Source organism: Phacochoerus africanus, chromosome 15 (genome assembly GCF_016906955.1).
Source record: "Phacochoerus africanus isolate WHEZ1 chromosome 15, ROS_Pafr_v1, whole genome shotgun sequence".
Classification (NCBI taxonomy): domain Eukaryota; kingdom Metazoa; phylum Chordata; class Mammalia; order Artiodactyla; family Suidae; genus Phacochoerus; species Phacochoerus africanus.
This window is the reverse complement of record NC_062558.1, coordinates 22,683,744-22,706,840: the sequence shown is the minus strand read 5'-3', so window position 1 is coordinate 22,706,840 and position 23,097 is coordinate 22,683,744. Positions and strand designations below refer to the sequence as shown.

The 23,097-nt window shown below is 46.5% G+C and overlaps 1 protein-coding gene across 4 annotated transcripts; it reads right to left on the bottom strand.

Annotated features, from left to right (window-relative positions):
- Positions 1-1,542: 1,542 nt before the first annotated feature.
- ZNF605 (zinc finger protein 605) lies at positions 1,543-18,918 on the bottom strand. Of its 4 annotated transcripts, XM_047761007.1 has the most exons (6): positions 18,725-18,857; positions 14,025-14,112; positions 13,352-13,508; positions 5,767-5,887; positions 5,456-5,548; positions 1,543-3,724 (listed from the first exon to the last, which is right to left on the bottom strand). In XM_047761007.1, the coding sequence occupies exons 3-6, from the start codon at positions 13,364-13,366 to the stop codon at positions 1,938-1,940; spliced, it is 2,016 nt and encodes a 671-aa protein (XP_047616963.1). In that variant the 5' UTR covers positions 13,367-13,508; positions 14,025-14,112; positions 18,725-18,857; the 3' UTR covers positions 1,543-1,937. The 4 variants fall into 4 exon arrangements, with proteins under 4 accessions (XP_047616963.1, XP_047616962.1, XP_047616961.1 ...); XM_047761006.1 differs by lacking the exon at positions 14,025-14,112 and having other exon boundaries at positions 18,857-18,918; XM_047761005.1 differs by lacking the exon at positions 14,025-14,112 and having other exon boundaries at positions 18,725-18,844.
- Between the last annotated feature and the right edge of the window lie 4,179 nt (positions 18,919-23,097).

Here is a 23,097-nt window from a genome sequence, read left to right as displayed (position 1 = left end):
AAATTCATGTTTTCCTCTATTTTATATTTATATCAGCTATCTGAACATCTTTGTTTACTAATTCCATCCACTCGTCTTTTCCTTCTAGTGATTGGTTTTTCTCCTGGTTACAAGTCATATGTTCCTGCTTCTTGGCCAGACACTGAGGGTTCCAGAGAGGCTTTCAATCTAGAGTTAATTACCCTCACAACCAAGACAACACTGTCTGTGGGTACTCCTGATACCCACATGTCAGAAGCTGTCCCCACCCCTGTGTCCAGCTCCTAGGCTCACTCAGCTGACAGTCCTCCAGCACTGCTCTTCCTGGTCTCGGTTTCCTTCTGCATCTGTAAATCAGCACTAAAGCCAAAGACTCAGGGGCTCACTGAGGATTTCTGTACCCCCTCTCTTGGATGCTCTCTCCTACCCAGCACTTTTCCCTGCAAATTCTAGCAACTGTGGCTCCTCAGATGCCAACTGAGCAGGACCAGCAGGACTGGTTCAGCAGGACCATGTCTGTCCCCTGCTTGACCTGCAGCCTGGATGGTGCCATGGGGAGCAGGCTGGGAAACTGTAGGGCCCTCCTCACTCTGTCCACCTTCAGCCGGGGATAGCAAACCTGTGCTCATCGTAAGTATAAACACCAGTATTTCATGTGTGGTACTGTTTCCAGCTGGTGATGGCAGGAGAGTTTATCTGGTCCTGTCACACCACCATAGCAGAGAGCAGAAATCTTCATGCTGAACACACAGCTACCATTTTATTTACTTATTTATTTATTTATTGTCTTTTTTGCTATTTCTTGGGCCGCTCCTGCGGCATATGGAGGTTCCCAGGCTAGGGGTCTAATCGGAGCTATGGCCGCCAGCCTACGCCAGAGCCACAGCAACGCAGGATCCGAGCCTTGTCTGCAACCTACACCACAGCTCACGGCAACGCCGGATCGTTAACCCCCTGAGCAAGGGCAGGGACCTAACCCGCAACCTCATGGTTCCTAGTTGGATTCGTTAACCACTGCGCCACTACGGGAACTCCAACAGCTACCATTTTAAATGCCTGTTTTCTGATAATAATTTACATACAATGGACACAACTTCCTTACTACATTATTTCAATAAGATCATGCTTACCAAATTGTTCAAATTAGGACTACTCCTCTGCATGCAGTCTCTAATATAAGACACTCAGCATTTCCTCTGAGTGTGTATACCCTAGTGTACCTTTTCTTTCTTTTTTCTGACTGCACCCAAAGCATGTGGAAGTTCCCAAGCCAGGGATCAAATCTGTGCCTAGCAGCAACCTGAGCATTGCAGTGACAACACTGGTTACTGATGCACCAGGAACTCCTGCGTTAACCTTTCTTTTCTTTTCTTTTTGGCTTTTTAGGGCTGCATCTGTGGCATATAGAGGTTCCCAGGCTAGGGTCAAATTGGAGCTGTAGCTGCTGGCCCACAGCCCCAGCAATGCAGGATCCGAGCCGTGTCTGAGACCTACACCATGGCTCACAGCAATGCTGGATCCTTAACCCACTGAGCAAGGCAAGGGATTGAACCTGCGTCTTCATGGATGCTACTCAGATTCGTTAACCACTGAGCCACAACAGGAACTCCCTGAGTTAACCTTCCTCGATGAAATCTTTTACTCATTTGTTATGACAATAGTTTTTCTCCTGTTCAGGTCTTCTAAATATTTAATAACCTGTCACTTGTGATAGAAAGGTCTGGACTATTTCAATACTGATAAGACATCCATGCTAAGGAACCATTAATATGTAATAAGTTGTTTTTCCTGGGAGAAGGCTTTCCTATATTGCCACTTTTTAAAAAAAGTCCTCTCTCTGAATTCTGTATGGCAGGGCACTCATTGCACTGACAGGGCTTCTCTCTTCTGTGTCCTTGGGGAGGCAGAGGCCTGACACCTCATGGCCTAGTCCCCACTCTCATACATGCATACCACGTCTACAGAACATGACTTCTCTGATGCACCAGGAGCTGGGCCTTCCTGTGGAAGGTAACCCCACATTCACTGCATCCATAGTATTTATCTCCTGTATGGATCCTTTGGTGCCTCATGAGGTGTGACTTTCTAGTAAAAGACTTCCCACATTCCCCACACTTATAGGGTCTCTCTCCTGTATGAATTCTCTGATGTATAATAAGCTGTGCCTTCTCAAAGAAAGCTTTTGCACAGTCACCACACCCATAGGTTTTCTCTCCTGTATGATTTCTCTGATGCTTGATGAGCTGTACTTTCTGAACAAATGCCTTCCCACACTCAGTGCATTCATAGGGTTTCTCCCCGGTATGAATTCTCTGATGTCTAAGAAGCTGCGGCTTCCAGGCAAAAGCTTTCCTACATTCACTACACTGGAAGGGTTTCTCTCCAGTATGGGTTCTCTGATGGTGAATGAGACTTGACTTCTCACTGAAGGTTTTCCCACATTCACTGCATTTGTAAGGTTTCTCACCTGTGTGTGTCCTCTGATGTGATATCAGGCTGGACTTTTGGGTGAAGGCTTTCCCACAGGCGCTGCATTCATAAGGTTTCTCTCCAGTGTGAGTCCTCTGATGTGTTAGGAGCTGTGACTTCCCAAAGAAGGTTTTTCCACATTCAATGCATCCATAGGGTTTTTCTCCTAAATGAATTTTTTGATGTCTGATTAGTTCTGACTTCTTAAAGAAGGCTTCCTCACAATTACTGCATTGATAGTTCTTCTCTCCTGTATGAGTCATTTGATGTTTGACAAGTTGTGGTTTTCTGATGAAGGCTTCACCACACTCACTGCATTCATAGGGTTTCTCCCCTGTATGAATCCGCTGATGCCTAATGAGGAGTGAGTTCCTGCTGAAGGCTTTTTTACACTCACTACATGCATAAGGTTTCTTCCCTGTATGGATCCTCTGATGAGTAATAAGCTGTGACTTCCAAAAGAAGGCTTTTCCACAATCACTACATTTATAGGGTTTCTCTCCTGTGTGCGTTCTCTGATGTGTGATGAGTTTTAATTTCTGGGAGAAAGCTTTTCCACAGTCACTGCAGCCATAGGGCTTCTCTACTGTATGGGTTATCTGATGTCTTTTGAGCTGTGACTTCCTGCTGAAGGCTTTCCCACATTCACTGCATCCATAGGGCTTCTCTCCTGTATGAGTTCTCTGGTGCAAAATGAGCAGTGACTTCCTACTGAAAGCTTTCTGACATTCACCACACCCATATGGTTTTTCTCCTGAATGAGTCCTCTGATGAATAGTGAGTAATGACTTCTGTGAAAAGGCTTTCCCACAGTCATGGCACCCATAGGGCTTCTCTCCTGTATGAGTTCTCTGATGTATAATAAGCTGTGACTTTTTGTTAAAAACCTTGCCACATTCCATGCATAAACAGACTCCTGTATGGTTTGAAACAAGCCTTGGCTCTTTACTGCTGACTTTTCTACACTTACTGCAATCAGAGTATTTTACTCCGCCATAAGCTCTATCAGGTTTGATACAGAATAATAATTTCTTATTAAACTCATCAAGTTTCTTTTTTTCACTGTTATTTTTTGGAATAAGAAAATCAAAAGGATGTTTCAAACTTTTTTCACCTGTGCCACATATATGAGATCTCATTCCTAAATGAACAAAGTTAATGCTTGAATGAAACAATTTCCCAAAAATGTCATATTCATGGGCTCTCTCCAAACTTTCAAGTTTGTCTTGATTATCCTGGTGCCACATTTTGAGATTATTATCTAGCCAGACTTCTTCTACAAAGGAAAAAAAATAAACCACACTATATAAACTTCCCCAATGTTTATGCTTATTGAATAAATTTCTGAAATGGAGCCTAAAATCCCAGTCCAAAAAAAAAAAAAATCTCCCAAATACAATGTCTACTTATTAGGCATTGAAAATTTTAATAGAAATGAAAAAAGATTTTGAAATTACAAATTTTTATAAACACAAACTTTCAAATAAGGGAAGATGAAATATACTCAAATGATCATGAGATAAAAGAGATGATCAATTTCTAATCAAACAGTGGGATGATTAACATAGTCATTCCACAATCACCTATTGATTATCACCTGTGTCCAGACTTTGTTAGTGGCAGAATATCAGGGAAGAAGGCAGGTAAGTGCCCCACCAGAGAAGACTGAGAATCACAGGTGCACAACAGCAAGATTAGTGTGCACTGTTAAACATTATCAAGAGAGAAACACTGAATATGATGCACAGAAATGCAAGGTATCAGCCTCACATCTGAAAGGTGAGATTGTTAGTTTTCTGTACTCCTAGTACATCTAAAAAACTCTCTCAAGAGTTCCTGTGTGGCTCAGTGGTAACAAACCTGACTAGTATCCATGAATATGTGGGTTTGACCCCTGGCCCTGCTCAGTGGGTTAAGATCCAGCATTACTGTGAGCTGCGGTGTAGGTCATAGATGAGGCTCAGATCTGGTGTTGCTGTGGCACAGGCCAGCAGCTGAAGCTCCAATTCAACCCTGAGCCTGAAAACTTCCATATGCCTTGATTGCGGCCCTAAAAAGACCAAAAAAAATACGAAAACAAAAACCCACTCTCATTCAAGATCATCACCCAATTCACTGATATCAGTAATTTCACTATCATGAAAACTAGTTTTTGGCTGCTTCTTGGAATTATCCAAGAGTTCTGCAGTACTCAGCATCAACAATTTTATTTAGGCCTTGTGATATTTCAATTAAATCTATCATCTATATGTTGAATCTGTATACGAAGAACACTATTCTAAACAAGTATTCTTTGTATAACATTAGATTTTTTTTAACCTCTCAGTAAAAATATCTGTGATCTCCACAATATCATAATTTATTGAGTATTTTAAAGTGGTTTTTTTTTTTTTCTTTTTTGGACTGCACCTGCGGTATATGGAGTTTCCCAGGCTAGGGACTGATTTTGAGCAGCCGCTGCTGGCCTATGCCACAGCCACAGCTATGCCAGATCCAAGCTGCGTCTGTGACCTACACCACAGCTCACAACAATGCTGGATCTTTAACCCACGATCAAAGCCAGGGATTAAACCTGCATCCTCATGGATACTAGTTGGATTTGTTACTGCTGAGCCATGACCAGAACTCCAAAACTGAATTCTTAAAGAGGAGGAGAGAAGCCTACCTCTGCAAGTTGGACTGGGGCAGGAGAAAAGAAAACGTTGACTGGGAAAGCTGGGAGGAAGGGCCTTACCCAAGAAGGCAGGTCCTAAGTTACCACGCTGCTGCAGACATGAGCTGAGGTGCTTTCTCAGCAGCTCTACCAAGGGAATACATGCTGATGAGGAGACCAGGACAAAGAGCACATTAAAAGCAGGAAGACCTCACGTCACTACCCCTGAGTCAACTCTAAAGATGCAGTCACTGTGAACACATCTTTACAAATAACATTTCAAAAGTACCAACCTATCATCAAAACCCCAAGACTGAACTTTCATTGTCTGCCATATACTTGGTTATTTCTCACCTGGAAAGCTCTGACTTAGGATTTCTTCATCTAATATCCATGGGTCTTCTTGTTCCAGCTTGAAAATTGCATTGGGTTTGATAATTTGATAACCTGTTAATTGGAAACACAGAGAGTCCCAATTGCTTGGGCTAGCAGACTCTTATGCATAAAGAATATGTCACTACAGGGGCTATAAAACAAAGCAAGCAAAAAAAAAAAAACCTCTTTCAACTGGGTATAGAAAGCAAAACATCTTTGATATCTGAAATTTAAATCTGGCATCCGTAGAATCCTGGGGCCCACAGTGTGTTACAGAAGAATGTCCTTACCCAGGAAAACCAGGCTGCTATAGTTCTCCAACATCACATCTCTGTACAAGTTCTTCTGAGTGGGATTAAGCAGCTGCCACTCCTCCAGTGTGAAATCCACAGCCACATCCTCAAACGATATCTGAAAAAGCACCATCCTGTTATACCTGAAGTAACTCCTTTGTTGCACATAGGCTTTTGCGTCCAAGCTAGTCCTATGACCTCCAACTGCTGGGATTCATTGCTGTTTGACCCTCTGCTCTTGACCATGGACAGGATCTACCAGCTTGCTTCCACTAAATGGACAGGGGAGACGTGATGGTCTCCCTCCCAACAGAAGAAAATGTGCCTTTCATGCTGGGAACCCTCTCCTGCTCTCTCTGGGGAAATCTAGCTGCCACGTGGGGAGGCAACCCTGTGGACAAGTGCATGTGAAAAGGACCTGAGACCGGCCAACACTCACGCGAGTGAGCTCAGAGGGGGTCACCTCCTTACTGCCCCATGAGGACTGCAGCCCTTTCCAACATCCTGACTACAAGGTCATGTGACCCTCCGTCAGAACCAAATGGGGAAGCAGCAGGCAGACTGCTACCTCATAGACACTGAGATAAATTTTTGCATGAGATAATTCTGTTTTTTTGTCTTTTTAGGGCCATACCCTCAACATATGGAAGTTCCCAGGATAGGGGTCAAATCAGAGCTGCAGCTGCCAGCCAACACCACAGCTATAGCAACAAGGGATCTGAGCCACATCTGTGACCTATACCACAGCTCATGGCAACGCCATATCCTTAACCCACTGAGCCAGGCCAGGGATTGAACTCATGTCCTCATGGCTACTAGCCAGATTCGTTAATGCTGAGCCATGATGAGAACTCCTGCCTGGGGTAATTTGTTACACAGCAATAGATAAGTAGCAAAATAATCCTAATCTTGCATTATACTTTGAGAGAGAAACTAAAATATTCATAATTATGAATTCATTTACCTATCCACAGAATAAGAAATAGGAAAAGGAGTTCCCATTGTGGCTCAGTGGTAATGAACCCAACTAGTATGCATGACGACTAGGGTTCGATCCTTGGCCTTGCTCAGTGGGTTAGGGATCTGGTGTTGCCATGAGCTGTGGTGTAGGTCGCAGATGCAGCTCGGATCTGGAGTGGCTATAGCTGTGGCATAGGCCAGCAGCTACAGCTCTGATTTGACCCCTAGCCTGGGAACATCCATATGCTGTGGGTGTGGCCCTAAAAAGACCAAAAAAAAAAAAAAAGACAGAAAAGAAAAAAAAATAGAGGAATAGGTTTTATTCATTTACTTATTACTACTTTTTGGTGGCACCTGCAACATGCAGAAGTTTCCAGGCCATGGATCAAAACTGCACCTTAGCTGTGACAATGCCAAATCCTTAACTGCTAGGCCACTAGGGAACTACATAACAGGTTGTATTTAAATAAGCAATGTTTCTCAAAGAAGGTGCCTCTGGTATTTGGGAACAATTCTTAGCTGAGCAGGACTGCCCCATGCAATGTAAGGCCTTCACAGCGGGCCTGGCCTCTACCTGCTAAGTGACAGTCACTGTCAAAACCAGAACCACAGCTCCATCTCCAAAATATACCTCTCCCTCCCAGAGGTTCTGCTCCAGGCAGGAACCAGCCACCTCCCTTAGACATCCTTGAGAACAGAGGCATTCTCGGCAATTCAGGGCCCCGGAACCGTAACAGGTGCTAGAAGTAGAAAGATGAGTAGAAAAAATACTTTTCAGTCTCTGCAGGCCAGAGGCAATCAGGTGTTCTTTACAGAGTCCATGAAACTACACTCAGGGTGTGGGGACAAAAGTTAAAGGAGCTGGAACAACCAAAACAATCTGGAACAGCAAGGTCCTACCATATAGCATGGGGAACTCTATCTAATATCTCGTGATAAACCACAATGGAAAATAATATGAAAAAGAATGTATGTATCTGATCCCTGCCCTGGGAACTTCCGCTTGCCACAGGTGTGGCCAAAACACAACAAAACAAATAAAAACAAAACAAAACGAATAAAAACAAAACAAAACTGACAAGTGCCATTGAGGATGCAGAGCAACAACTGTTCACTGCAGGTGGGAATGCAAAACTGTGCAGGGACTCAGGACACTCTGGTAGCTTCTCACAAAGTTGAGCACAGACCTAACATACACCCAGTAAGCCAACTCCTACATATTTACCCAAATAAAATGAGAACTTACGTTCAAATCTGTATGCAAAGGAGTACAACTGCTAAGAACTGGAGGAAACCAAGATGTCCTTCACCGTGTATGGATTAAGTCTGGTGCCTTCACACAACATGACACAACTGTGTGAAGCCAGTTCACAAGGAAAAGGGACAAACTACTGAAGAATGAGCGAAAAAGCCAATGTCGAAAGACTACATCAGGAAGTTCCCCTGTGCTGCAGCAGATTAAGGACTGGCGCCAGTTTGATCCTTGGCCCAGAAAGTTCCACATTCCAAGGGTGTGGCCCCCCCCCCAAAAAAAGGATCCTGCTGTGGTGCAACGGGATCATCTCTGCAGCACCAGGATGCAGGTTTGATCCTCAGCCTAGCACAGTACGTTAAAGGATCCAGTGTTTCTGCACCTGCAGCTACACTGTAGGTTGTAACTGAAGCAGATCTGATCCCTGGCCTGGGCTCTCCACATGCTGCAGGGTGGCCAAAAAAAGATTACATCCTCTCGGTTACATTATACGTTGTTCTGGAAAAAGCAAAACTACGAAGACAGAGAACAGAGGTTAGGGATGCAGGAAGGTGAGACCCAGGGAGTGTTTTTGGAGAGATGACTATTCTGAGTCCTGACTGGGATGTTGATTACATGATTTTTTTTTTTTTTCTTTTTAGGGCTAAACCTATGGCATATGGAAGTTCCCAGGCCCTGGGTAAAATCGGAGCTGCAGATGCCAGCCTATGCCACAGCCACAGCAACTTGGGATCTGAGTCTGCAATTTATACTACAGCTCACAGCAACATTGGATCCTTAACCTACTGAGCCAGGGAATGAACCCGTATCTTTATGGATAACAGTTGGGTTCATTATCACTGGGCCACAGCAGGAACTCTAATTACATGAATTTATACATGTTTTAAAAGTCATGAGAAGTCTGGCTCCTGGTAAAAAACTAGGACTTTCGGGCCCACCTATGAGCAATTACAAAGGCTTTACTGGCTGGCCTTATGGTGGGAGCTGCCCTCCCCACCCCAAGTGTGGTGCACAGCCAGTGTGTGGGCTGTCAGTTCCAAAGGACGATTACTTTGGGCCCCAAAGTGTGTGCCTGGAACTGGCCGGGGTCTGTGTGCACCCCAGGCCCCTGCATGTCAGGGTCAGGGTAGAGGACTGTGAGCTAACACCACAGGCGAACCCCACAAGAAGATAAAACAAAACCCCCTTGGGGTAAGACATGGATAAAAACTGGCTTGTTAGCCATTTGGGTGCTCACAACAAAGAGCCCAGAACTGCCCCATCTGGAGCCAGCAGATAGGACGGCCATGGACACTGACACTGTCCCAGGCTGGGCCCACAAACACCTGCTGCCAACGTTGTCAGAAGGTGCCAAAACAGTGCCAAAAGCTTTTCCACCTTCCAGACACTGGGAGGGACAGGCTATCACATAAATGGGCCTGGATGTTCTCAACAGGTGGATCACACTGGGCCTCTCAGCCCATCCCGAAGGCTTCACTGGACCGTGACACTTTCTTAGGGTCTGGTCTAGCCATCCTCATGGGTTCTACAGACTCAGGCTACTCTACTCAGGCCCTACGTGACTGTATTTATTTCTTGTTCGGGTTTTGAATTCACTGCATCTGATAACAGCCCCAGATTTGCCAAGGGGTTGAGTGAGAGTCTTTGTGGACAGTTTAAGGTCTGACTAAAGGTTGATAGGAGGGGTCAAGATCACCCCCGCCTGGGCGACAGGGCCCAGAAGAGCAGCCTGGGACCCCAGTGCAGCAGCTCCCAAAGGGCCCTTCTCCCTGGGCCGGGTGTTGGGCCAGGCTGGCTTTAATCACAACCCCTTCCTTCACACTTACACCTCCAGCTCCGTGGGGAACGCTGCAAGAACCTTCCATCCCCCATGCCTCTTCCTGAAGACTCAACGAAATCATGGAAAATCATTTTAAATCAAGGCAGTTCCCGTCATGACTCAGTGGTAACGAACCTGACTAGTATTCATGAGAATGAGGGTTCAATCCCTGGCCTCACTTAGTGGGTTAAGGATCCAGTGTTGCCATGAGCTGTGATGTAGGCCCCAGATGAGGCTCAGATCTGGCGTTGCTGTGGCTGTGGTGTAGGCTGGCAGCTGCAGCTCCGATTTGACCCCTGGCCTGGAAACTTCCATATGCTACAAGTGCAGCCCTAAAAAGAAAAAAAAAAGTAAAAACATTTTAAAATCTTTTAAGAATTCAGGGTTTTTTGCTAACCAATTCTTAAACATGATCTCTCTGGTAAAGCTATAAAAAATATCTATCCCTCTGTGTAGGGATAAAGGGTCTTTTCAGACAGAATCTGGATGAAAACAGAGGATGATTTCTTTTATAGTTTTGAGTAAAATGGGACACACTAATAATAACAACAGAAAAAAGAAAATAAAATACAGCACCATGAGAGGCAAAGGGCCCTTGAGGGAGAAAAACATTGGATCTTTGTTTTTCAGACCTATTCCTTCTTCCTGGAAAAAAAGAAACAGCTCTCTGCACTTCTCTCCACGCTCCTGTAAGAACTCAGGATTTAGACTTCTGAGCCAAGCCAACACCTTCCAGACAGGGCTGCCTCAGCCCCTGCACTTTCCAGGCAGAATGGCTGGGTGCTGCCTGCGTCTCATAAAGGGTGAGGTCCTGATTAAACAAAATGGTTCCAAACAAGCCATGCCGGACAGTCCCTTGAAAACCAAGGACTGAGCTAACGCCTGGAACAGAAAGCTGTGCTGGGGGCCCTGTTAACCTAACTGCCTGAACACAGCAGGTCCTGCTTGGGGTGCACCAGCTCTGCCAATTCTGTTTCCAGGAGGATTGTACATGCCCTTCAGGATAAACCTCTGCTGGGTACACGCCAGGTGTCATGACCCTCATGTCTCAGCCCTGGCAGGCGTTCAGGCCAGCTTCTGTCCACTGGTCAGAGCTCTGCTGTGAGGAACCAAGGCCTTGAGCAGGGTCAGAAAGATTCCCAAAGCAACATGAGAGGCCTCCTGAAGGAATGAGATGAGCTTTCTTGATTGGGAATTGGCTGAGACCACATTCAGCCTGGGAGGCAGGCGCCATCATCCTGCTCAGGTGGGCTTCCTCAGGGCCCCAGCTGCTGCTGCCCCGGGTGAATCCTGTGGCTCCTGTCTGGGTCCCCCAAAGTCTGGCCCACTCAGGTCCACAAGGGGGGAGCCTGTTTCTCACTCAGGTCCTGGAAAATCAAGAGGGGGAAGCTGAAGAGTCCGGCTGCTGGTTAAAAACCTATGGGGGAACCATTAGGTCCAACCACAGGCAGGTACAAAAGCTGTGACCTGGCTGGCCTCCCAGGAGTCTCTGCTTTCCTCACCAGGCCGGGGGTATAGCCTATGCGCCCCAGACTTCAAGGGGCCACAGACAGGAACTCAGACCCCACTGGTACATGATCTTGTGCATCGTCCTGTGTCTCTCTGAGGCCTGTGGCAAAAGCCTTTTTCAGGTGCCTCTCTAAGGCCTCCCTGTGGCAAGGGTCAGGGTGGGAAGGGCAGACAGGACCTGAGGACACTATTCCTAGTGTTCCCACTCAGACTCAGGACCTGTGCTTTCCACTCCTACCTCCCCTTTCCCTTCTTCCTGACCTGGTCCATAAAATAGCCAGGGCCTTTTGCTCGGGGCGCCCTGGGCAGTGAGATGAGCCCCGCCTTGGCACTGGCCACTCCCTCTACAGGAAAAGGTAATGGGAAGCTGGCATCTTCCTCAGCCTCAGGCTCTTGCTTGTGCCATTGCAGTGACTAAAGGCTCCTGGCTACTGTCACTCTGGTTGCTGCTGTCACAAGCTACTCTGATCTCTCATCTCTCAGAGCTCCTGACACAGAACCAGCCAGCAGAAAAGGGGAAAAGCCAACATGCTGTGCACTGGTTTAAGCAACCAAATTTTTAGGAGTCCCTTAGTGGCCCAGAAAGTTAAAGATCCAGCATTGTCACTGCCACGGTTCGGGTCACTGCTGTGGCGCAGGTTTAATCCCTAGCCTGGGAACTTCTACATGCAGCAGCTGCAGCCAGAAAAGAAAACACAAGAGAATTTTTAAAAGAAAGAAAAAATGGAGGGAAAGGAAGGTGGGGCGGAGGGTACCTAAGTGGATAGGAATCGCTTTGAAAAGTGAAGGACACCACAGTACTTTTCTTCAGTCCAAAAAAATCAGAAAAAAGGAGTTCCCGTCGTGGCGCAGTGGTTAACGAATCCGACTAGGAACCATGAGGTTGCGGGTTCGGTCCCTGCCCTTGCTCAGTGGGTTAACGATCCGGCGTTGCCGTGAGCTGTGGTGTAGGTTGCAGACGTGGCTTGGATCCCGCGCTGCTGTGGCTCTGGCGTAGGCCGGTGGCTACAGCTCCGATTCGACCCCTAGCCTGGGAACCTCCATATGCCTCGGGAGCAGCCCAAGAAATAGAAAAAAAAGACAAAAAAAAATCAGAGAAAGGAGCTGAAGGCAGATGTCCAGCTTTTGCCAAGAGAAGCAAAAACATCTCAATCTAAAATGTATCAAAAATTCCTTTTCACTTGACATCTAAAAAAAGGAAAAAAAAATCCAACTAAGAGAATAGTTTTGGCAGGCATTTAAAGGTTCTGCAATCACCAGGTCTACCAGATAACTTTGGTTTCTTCCCTGGAACCCGAACAGAGGCAGGATGTGTGCCCATGGCCTATGTGCCATGTCTTTTGCCCACACCGAGGGTCTCTGTAAGAACAGCCCAGGTTATAGGGCTTACTCATTACAGGGCTTTATCCACTAGATCATCTACATAAACAGCTACCAATGTGTTTTCTTTCCACATAATGATCAGGAAATGTTTGCTTCCACTGAGAAAACAGACGGCTTTTTGACAGGAAACCACATGATCACTTCCATTTCTCTCCATGGAAGCTTCTGGGACATCTGAGAAAAGCTTGCAGTTCTACGCTAATGATGTAGGACCTTATTTCTTTTCATTTTTTGTTTTGGAGGTTCCCAGGCCAGGGGTCAAATCAGAGTTCTAGCTACCGACCTGTTCCACAGCCACAGCAACACTAGATCCAAGTCACGTCTGAGACCTACCCTGCGGCTTGCAGCAACACCGGATCCTAAACCCACTGAGTGAAGCCAGGGATTGACTCACGTCCTCATGGACACTAGTCAGATTCGTTTCCACCATGCCACAACAGGAACTCCAGGACCCTATTTCCTACATGTCTACATCCCCACTTCAAGATTTCCGTATGATTCCACAATCCAGTCTGTGCTTCTTTTGGCACCCTTCTTCCCAAGTTCATACTTTCTCTGACTATAAATGCATTCAGTCCTTTCCAGTTGGTTGTCAAGACTCCTGTAAGCCTCATCACACCCATAGAAAAAAAATGCTGGAGGGTAAACAACTAGCTCACCTGTGACTTGATCATTTTCTGCAGTTCTGAGGAAATCCACTCTTCTCTGACTTCTCTCAGTCACGATGCTCCAGTCAAAGGCTGAGAATGCTCCTCAAGTCCTGTGGCCTTTTCTTTCTCATCTCACATGAGTTACCCTGGTCCTGAGAGCCATGGCCTGGAAATGCAGTGCAAATTTTATTATAAATGATACAATTAATTTTAGGACGTCACTCTTGGTTCTCTCTTACTGGGAACTCAGTCAGGTGGTTTACCAGTGCTAAGAAACTGGACGTGAGCTACTGACACACGTCAGTTGAGCCAACCACAGCTGGGCCAGGCCTGCACCACAACACACTGTGCTCTGCAGTCTGGCCCCTAGTTGGGAATGCAAGAAGGAAGCCACCTGCCTCAATGGGCCAACCAAAGACCCTGGGGGAGCTCTGCAGAGACATCAAGAAAGTCTAGAAACACAGTCTTGGCTCTTTCATCCTGCAGCACCATTTCCTGGAGGCATTCTTTTTTTGGCTGGGCCCAAAGCATGCTGAAGTTCCAAGGATGGGGCTTGAACCTGAGCCACAGCAGTGACCCAAGCCACAGCAGTGGCAACACTGGATCCTTACCTGGAAACCCCTCCCAGGGGGACTTAAATGAAATGACTGGCATAGATGCTACAGAGTGCAATGCAACTCACTTCCAGGCAGGACAGGACACAGGAAATGGCTTTTACATCAATATGATGACGTAGCCTGGGGTGCCTGGCCTCTACTCCACAATCAGCCCTGGAGCAGAAGGAAAGCGTAGATCAGAGTAACTAAAAGAAATGGCAAAAAGAAGACGGGAGACCCCAAGGAGACACAGGCCGCAGTGAAACTGCACGTTTTTGGCAGAGCAGATGGGGCTACCGCCCACAGCAAATGCAGTGGAAAGAGAGGCCTGAGGAAGTCTTTTCCATTTTTCCTTTCTCAGCTCACTCTGGGGCAAACACTGCTGCCCCTTCCCCCAGAAACCAGCACAATAGCCCAGCCCACAGGTTTCCAGGGGGTGATGGAAGCCAGACCAAAATCCCTGCTGAGTTTAGGAACATGGCGATAGCAAGGGCTCCCAGCCGCCTTTGGCTCATATTCGACCCCCAGCGCCCCCAGAACCCCCCAAGGAAACTGCTCCACAGGTGCCTCTTCCCAAGAGTTCCTGATCCTTGAGTGAAAAGAGAAACCCCTGAGTTTTCCTTTCCAAACCTGGGGTCCCTGAGGTGAAGGCCCACTTGCCCTGGAAGCTGCTTCTCTTTTTTTTTTTTTTTTGGCTGTGCCCGAGGCAAGTGCAAGTTCCTAGGCTAGGGACTGAACCCGAGCCACAGCAGTGACAATGCTGGATCCTTAACTCACTGAGCCACCAGGGAACTCCTTGCCCTGGAAGCTTCTATCTTGTCTGCACCCCTTTTGGGTTGGTTCACAGAAGAGCTTGTGGAGCTTCTCCTCTGGAAAAGGGGATGAGCCAATAGGACTAACATCTAAAACAGTCACCCTGGTTCCTCCTGCAGGACCCATCACACTCCCGCACTTTGCTCCCATGCCTGCATTAGATCTCTCACACACACTCATGCACTCAGACAGACATACTCACTGTCTCATTTATGGGCCAGGAAAGCAGCCATTTGCTGAAGACCTCTTACCCCTAGGCCCTGTTATGGGCACATGGGAGAGATCACTAAATAAGACAGACAGGGTCCCTGCCCTCTAAGAAATGCGTTTCTCGGACGGGAAACAGACACACAAGTAATAAACAACTTCAGACTGTGAGAGTAGTCAGAAGAAACTTTCAATGTGATGGAGGGAGGCCACTCCCTCAGCAAAGGCAGAGAACGCCCCCTTGAGATGACTTCTAGCTGAGCCCTGAGAAGGACCGCCCCCCCCCCCTTGGAAGGCTGTGATGAGAAGACCACGCCCACCAAGGAGCAAGACCACACCCAACAAAGGGCTGCAGCTGGAGGCAGTTCAGAGACAGAGGAGGCAGAGGGGCTTGATGAGCCAGGGGACTTATAGCCAAAGGGGTCTCAGAGAACTTGAAAACAAGGAAATAGTCAACACAGTCACGGCAGTGCCGGGGGCTGGGGGGGGGGGGAAGCGGGATCAGAGAACAAAGGACAGCATGGTTATTAAACAGAAGTCACTACGTGAGAGTCACCTGAGCCAAATCATGACCAACATTCATTCAGATCCATCTAAACCCCATACCACCACCCTCACAGACCCCACAATCACCAACGCCCAAAGGTCCTCAAATACAGGTTCCAAAGAGAGTTGGAACACTGACCCCCAGAGGATTCTCCAGTCCCCAGATCATTCTCATGCCCCTCACAAATCTCCAGGCCACACAACCACCAAGCTCCATAAACCCCACATGCCCACCGCCCCCCTCAGGACGTCTGGGCCATCAATTACACACATTGTGGGTCCCCAGGGACTCCTCTAGCAAAGGCCCCAACCACCAACCCCCCGTGACAGAACCAAACCACAGAAGCACATGAACCCCAAAATCTCTCCACAGCCCCACCCCCAAATACCCTCAGAACCCTTTACTCCTGATGGCAAGAGCCCTCCCTCACTCTGCCCTGTGCATCAGCCACAGTCGTCCCTATAGATTCCTTGATTCATTACGAGCCCACAGCCCCTGATTCCCATCACTGGCTCCTCCGAACCCTACTCCAAAATCTCCACGATTTATTCCACGGAAAATCAACCAAATGCTGAGTCCCAAAGCCCTCCCACAAAACTCCAATCACTCTCTCCTTCAGGCATCTACCCATTCACTTTTACAGGTGATCACTGTCCTCACAGAGCCCCACCTCCCCCTGCAGGCTTGCTATTTCCCATCACCACCCACCACCCAAACTAGCTCCCATAGCTAAACTCAAAAAGGAACCCCCAGCCATTCCCTCCCACGGTACCCTCTCTCTAGTGTACCCCACACTACCCACCACTCACACCCCCACAGGTCATCAAAGGGCCTCCAGCTCTATACCAACACCAACACCCTGATCCCTCCAGCAATACTAATTACCATCCCATTTTCCAATCACAATCTCTAACAGGCCACCCGTCTGCTTGTGTCCAGACCTTATGTCACTGACACTCAGTGCTCCAATCTGATATCTCAGTTGCAAGATTCCCAACACCGGCCTAGACCACACCAGCCATTCCCCTCCACCAAAAAGCAGCCATTGGACAGTCAGGGAAAAAACAAATGCAGATTTAATAAAGAAATATGACACTTCAAATATTTTTTTATTTAAAAAAAATTTTTAAGGGCCTCACTCGTAGCACCTGGAAGTTCCCAGGCTAGGGGTCGAATTGGAGCTGCTGCTGCCAGCCTACACCACAGCCACAACACCACCAGATTTAAGTCATATCTGTGACCTACACCACAGCTCACAGCAACACCTGATCCTTAACCCACTGAGCAGGGCCAGGGATCAAACCTGCACCCTCATGGATACCAGCTGGGTTCATTACCACTGAGCCACAATGGGAGCTCCTCACACAAAAGATTTATTATTGAGGGGGTGGGGTGCTACAACAGGGAGAACATGGTGGCCCTAAGAGGCACAAGTATCTCTGCATGGTGTGGGGAAGGTGGATCAAAGGGCCTGGTGGTGGTGAGGGAGTTCCCTGGTGGCCTAGAGGTTAAGGATCTGGTATTGGCACTACTGTGGCTCAGGTCACTGCTGTGGCACGGGTTCAATCTCTGCCCCAGGAACCTCTACATGCCAGGGATGCAACAACAACAAAAAAAGGAGTTCCTGTTATGGCTCAGTGGAAATGAACCTGACTAGTATCCATGAGGACTCAGGTTTGATCCCTGGCCTTGCTCAGTGAGTTAAGGATCCAGCATTGCCATGAGCTGTGGTGTAGGTCACAGATGTGGCCCAGATCTGGCGTGTTGTGGCTATGGTGTAGGCCAGCAGCTACAGATCCAATTCAACCCCTAGCCTGGAAACTTTCATAGGCCACACTTGTGGTCCTAAAAAAAATAATAATAAAGGGCAGGGTGGTGACCAAACAGTAGGTCAGAGAACATTTACCAGAGGTTGGCCAGTTTTCAGGAGGGGACAGTTCTCAGGAAAAGCTGTAAGCAGCTCAAGCTTCAGGTGGACCAAAGTTCAGGGAACTGGGGAAGGAGAGAAGCTTAAACAAAGTTTAGCTAACAAGCATTTTGATCAGTGGGGACAAACTGTTCAGCTAATCACTGATGAGGCAAAGGACGAGAGTTTGAGGGACTGATGTATATTTACCTGTGGCCTTGTCATAGTTAAACAAGAGAGTCCTGTGGGGAAGGGGGTTCTTTGCAGCACCACTAAGCAAGGCCAGGGATCAAACCTGCATCCTCATGGATACTAGTTGGGTTTGTTACCACTAAGCCACGATGGGAACTCCAGAGAGATTTCTTAACTGTCTTGTTTTCCAGGAGAGCAGGGCTCAGGTAAAACCCAACAATGTCACAACCAGCAATGCTTCCTGCTAATGAAATCCTTAGTCCTACCATTTTGAGCCCTCTAAATGCCCCCAAACAGACCCTCAGGGCCTGATCATTCATTCCATCAGGCCCAACTGCCAACCCAAAGGCACCCAAATCAGAGACCATTAGAGTCTTTGTGTTTGTGTATGTTTTTAAAGAAATTTTAAATTTTTAAATTTCTTTAAAGTATAGTTAATTTACAAAATTGTGCCAATTTCTGCTGTACAGCAAAGCTACCCACTCTTACATATATGTGCATTCTCTTTTTCTTTTCCTATACTATTTTCCATCGTGATCTATCCCAGGAGATTGGATATAGTTTCCTGTGCTATACAGTAGGAACTGGTGTCTTAATTATTCCTACAAACATCTCTCAACCTACGTCTCTAACGCACACACTCACCCCACACAGAGGGCAACCTCCCGGGCTGCCTCACTCCCAGAGCTGTTGACCCCCAAGTCTAGGACTCCCCTCAAAAGTCCCTCGCAGAGGCCCCCATCACCCAATTAGTTTCCTCCACCGGCTTCATAACTACTCACTTCTCTCAAACCTCGGTATAGATTTTCACAGACATTCCAACATTTCGACTCTCCAGCGTTCTCACATTAAAAGCTCCACAGTTCCCCTTCACAGATCCCTCATCACCCACCACCACGGGAAGCCTTAACACTGACTCCCAAATCTCCCTCCCGAATCCCACAATCACCGCCCCCCACCCCTACAGACCCCCCCAGTCCTCCAAACGCTGCCCAGCAAATTCCGGCTCCCTCCTGCCTCCGCGCTCCAGCCGCCCACGCCCCGCCCCCCACCGCTCCCTTCCCACACGGCCCCCACGGCTACTCCGCCGCGGACCACCACCCCTCCAGCCTCACCCCCACCTGGACCGGGATCCGCGCCTGCTTCGCGCCCGGTTCCGGAGCCGGTCCGCGCTGGGGTCACCACAGGCCCGGGTCGGACGAAGAGGCTAGAGCCGCGCCGTCCCGCACCCAACCCCAGCCGCACACACTTACCCGCTGGCCCACAGCCCTGAGGCAGACTCAGACTCAGCCGGGCCGAGGAAGCGGCTGCGCGGAACCACATTTCCCAGAGTCCCACTCGCTTTAGAACTACATTTCCCGGGGGACTCTGTGGCGCGCCTCCACGATCGACAGGTTTGAGGTTTCCTTTTGCAAAGCCCCACTTCACCTGCCTGGGGGAGCTTGTTCCAGACAGTGGGTTGTAGCCGGCTCTGCCTGCTCAAAATGTATTCACCGTCCTTGCCATTTTTGAGCATAGAGCAAAGTAATTTATAAAATCAAAGTAATATAGGTAAGTTTTAGTGCCTCCTATACAACAGTGCCAACAAAAAGAATGATAATAGATGAAATGAGACATCTAGGGAAAAACAAAGTATAATTATGGAAAGAGAAGAAAATTAATGAAAATTAAAACAGAAATTGAGGAGGTAAAATAGAAAAAAATTGAACTTGATAAATCAGATTTTTTAAGTAAAATAAAAAAAAATCATACTAGAGATTTTTATCCAAAAGTGGGGAGAAACAGCAAACAATTGGTGATAAAAAACAGAATTAGCCATAAAGAACAACAACAAAAAAATTGTGAAAGAATATATTGCTTAATTATATATAATAACTCTGTGCATTAACTTATTAAATTTCAAACCTAAGAAAGTACATTACTTAAAGGAATAGTTAGGTAATTAAGAAGATATTTGTTATAGACTTAAAGCAGTTGTTTAAAATGCTTTTGGCAATACGTTTTAATTGGTGAATCTTCCACGTTATCAAAGGATATAGCCTTACCAAAAAAATTCAGGAAAAATATGGACAGAACCCTGTTTGTTTGTTTTTGCAGAACCCTTTTCTTCACACGAAGATAGCAAATAGCTATACCATAACCAAAGGTAAATTTTTAAAAAAGGAGTTCCCGGAGTTCCCATCGTGGCTCAGTGGTTAACAAATCCAACCAGGAACCATGAGGTTGCGGATCCGATCCCTGGCCTTGTTCAGTGGGTTAAGGATCTGGCATTGCCATGAGCTGTAGTGTAGGTCGAAGACACAGCTCGGATCCTGCGTAGCTATGGCTCTGGCGTAGACCAGTGGCTACAGCTCCGATTAGACCCCTAGCCTGGGAACCTCCATATGCCGCGGGAGCAGCTCAAGAAAAGGCAAAAAGACTAAATAAATAAATAAAGGAGTTCCCATCGTAGTTTAATGGTAATAAAGCTGGCTAGGATCCATGAGCATGCAAGTTTGATTCCTGGGTTAAGGAAAGGGCGTTGCAGTGAGCTGTGTTGTAGATTTGCAGACTCTGTTCCAATCTTGCGTTTCTGTGGTTGTGGCGTAGACAGGCAGTCCTATCTCTGATTCGAGCCCTAGCCTGGGAACATCATATGTGGTGGGTGTGGCCCGAAAAAGAAAAAAAAAAATTTAAAAAACAACTTTAAAGTAGTCTTAGTTATGATATTTATGTGAAAATCCTGAAAAAATAGCAAATGGAACCAAGCAATACATTGAAATATATATCATAACAAGTAGAAGTCATTTCTGGACTTTTATTTCACATACATTTTATTTTATTTTATAATGATTTTTATTTTTTTCTATTATAGCTATTTTACAGTATTGTATCAATTTTCTGCTGCACAGCAAGATGACCCAGTCACACATACATGTATACATTCTTTTTTTCTCACACATTTCTGGACTTGATAAACTAACATAATTCACCTTGTCAGTAGATTAAAGGAGGAAACATGCTTCATCATCTCATTAAATACTGAAAAAAAACCATTAAATAAATGCAACCTAGGAGTTCCCATTGTGGCACAGTGGTTAACGAACCCAACTAGGACCATGAGGTTGTGGCGGGGGGTGGGGGGGGGAGGGTTTCAATCCCTGGCCTCCCTCAGTGGGTTAAGGATCCTGCGTTGCCGTGAGCTGTGGTGTAGTTCACAGACACAGCTTTGATCCCACATTGCTCTGCCTCCGGCGTAGTCTGGAAGCTGCAGACCCCTAGTCTGGGAACCTCCATATGCCACAGGTGTGGCCCTAGAAAAGACTAAATAAATAAATAAATAAATAAATGCAACCTAGAATGTCCATTTAAAAAAAGCACAAGAGTTTCTGCTGTGGTACAACAGGATTGGCATTGTCTCTGGGGCCACTGGATCCCTGGCCAGGCACAGTGGGTTAAGAATCCAGTATTGCTGGAGCTGAGGTGCAGGTTACAACTGCAGCTCAGATCTGATCCCTGGCCTGGGGATTCCATGTGCTCCTGGATGGCCCAAAAAAAAAAAGTGTTGAGATACTACTACCTCAACATATAAAATAAATATCTCACTAGTGGAAACTAGAAGTATTACCATTACAAGTCATGAAACTGCCTCCAATATTGTTTGCTTAAATTGAGAATATTTTATATAAAAAGAGAATGATATAAGCAGTCAAATGATCAAATATTCATATTTGTTAAATATTTTTCAGAAGCTTCTTTAGAAAAAAAAATAAAACACTGGGGAATTCCCTGGTGGCTCAGCAGGTTAAGGATCCTGCATTGTCACTGCCGTGGTGCAGGTTTGACCCCTGGCCAGGGAACTTCCACATGTCATAGGCATGACCAAAAGTAAATAAATAACTAAATAAGGAGTTCCCCTTGTGGCTCAGTGGTAATGAATACACTAGTCAGATTCGACTAGTATCCATGAGGATGCAGGTTCGATCCCTGGCCTCAATCAGTGGGATAGGATCTGGTGTTGCCATCAACTGTGGTGTAGGTCGCAGACAGTGCTTGTATCTAGCGTTGCTATGGCTGTGGCATTCACCAGAGGCTACAGCTCCGATTAGATCCCTAGCCTGGGAACCTCCATATGATGTATGTGCAGCTCTTAAAAAAAAAAAAAAAAAAAGACAAAAAATAAATAGTAAATATTTGAAATTAAAAATAAAAAGTAAAACCCTTTATATTCTGTTGCTGTTCTCTAAGCCTTTTAGTTTCTTTCCTTCTTTCTGCCACTCTTCTTGGGGGAATCATTGCAATGAATATGCCGTGTAGCCTTCCATTCAAAGTATAGTTTTACTACATACAAACTGTACTCACCATATGTCATATACATTTTATATGTCTTAGCTTTAAATAAATCCTATTGTTAACAAAAAAAACCTTAAATCTCCAATTTCTTGATTCTGGTCTCAAGTAAAAAGACTTGTTTTTGTTTTCCTTTTCAGGGCTGCACCTTCAGCATATGGAGGTTCCCAGGCTAGGGGGTGAATTGGAGCTGCAGCTGCCGGCCTATGCCACAGCCACAGCCACTTGGGATCCAAGCCATGTCTGTGACCTACACCACAGCTCATGGCAATGCCAGATCCTTAACCCACTGAGCAAGGCCAGAGATCGAACCTACATCCTCATGGATACGTAGGATTCTTAACCCTCTGAGCCACAATGGGAACTAAGACTTGCCATTCTTTTTTTTTTTTTTTGTCTTTTTGCCTTTTCTAGGGCTGCTCCCGTCACATATGGAAGTTTCCAGGCTAGGGGTCTAATCAGCTGTAGCTGCTGGCCTACGCTGGAGCCACAGCAATGCCAGATCTGAGCCACGTCTGTGAACTACACCACAGCTCAGGGCAATGCAGAATCCTTAAGCCACTGAGTGAGGCCAGGGAATGGAACCCGCAACCTCGTGGTTCCTAGTCGATTCGTTAACTACTGAGCCACAGTGGGAACTCCACATACTTGTCATTCTTAAATAATTGGGAAACAGTACCAGCTGAAGGCCTCACACTGAGGAGTCTTAGTAAATTTTCACAAGCAGCAGATGACTACATGAAGCGGACAGTTTATGCTCATGACCAACAGAACAAGGTAATCTGAGCCATAGATTGTCACCCTTAGCTAATCATTACATCCTCTCGACCAGTGAAAGTTTAGCGTGCTTACAGCCATTGGTTACATCTTAACTATGACACTCTGTAGACTCTATCCTTGATATTGTTCTCTGTAGCTCAAGACTCTTTGGAATGAGGCCAACACCTGGTTACAATATTTTTTTGTGTATGTGTGGGGGGGGGCCTTTAGGACCACACTCACATCGTATGGAAGTTCCCAGGCTAGAGGTCAAATCAGAGCTACAGCTGCCGTTCTACACCACAGCCACAGCAATGCAGGATCCGAGCTGCGTCTGTGGCATACACCACAGCACACAACAATGCCAGATCCTTAACCCACTGAGCAAGGCCAGGGATCAAACCTG

Excerpts from the sequence above, each read along its gene's own strand:
- ZNF605 (XM_047761006.1), bottom strand. Across the intron at positions 5,549-5,766 it reads TAGCAGCCTGGTTTTCCTGG|GTTATCAAATTATCAAACCC; the intron begins GTAAGGACATTC and ends TCCAATTAACAG. Across the intron at positions 3,725-5,455 it reads CCTAAGTCAGAGCTTTCCAG|AAGAAGTCTGGCTAGATAAT; the intron begins GTGAGAAATAAC and ends TTTCCTTTGTAG.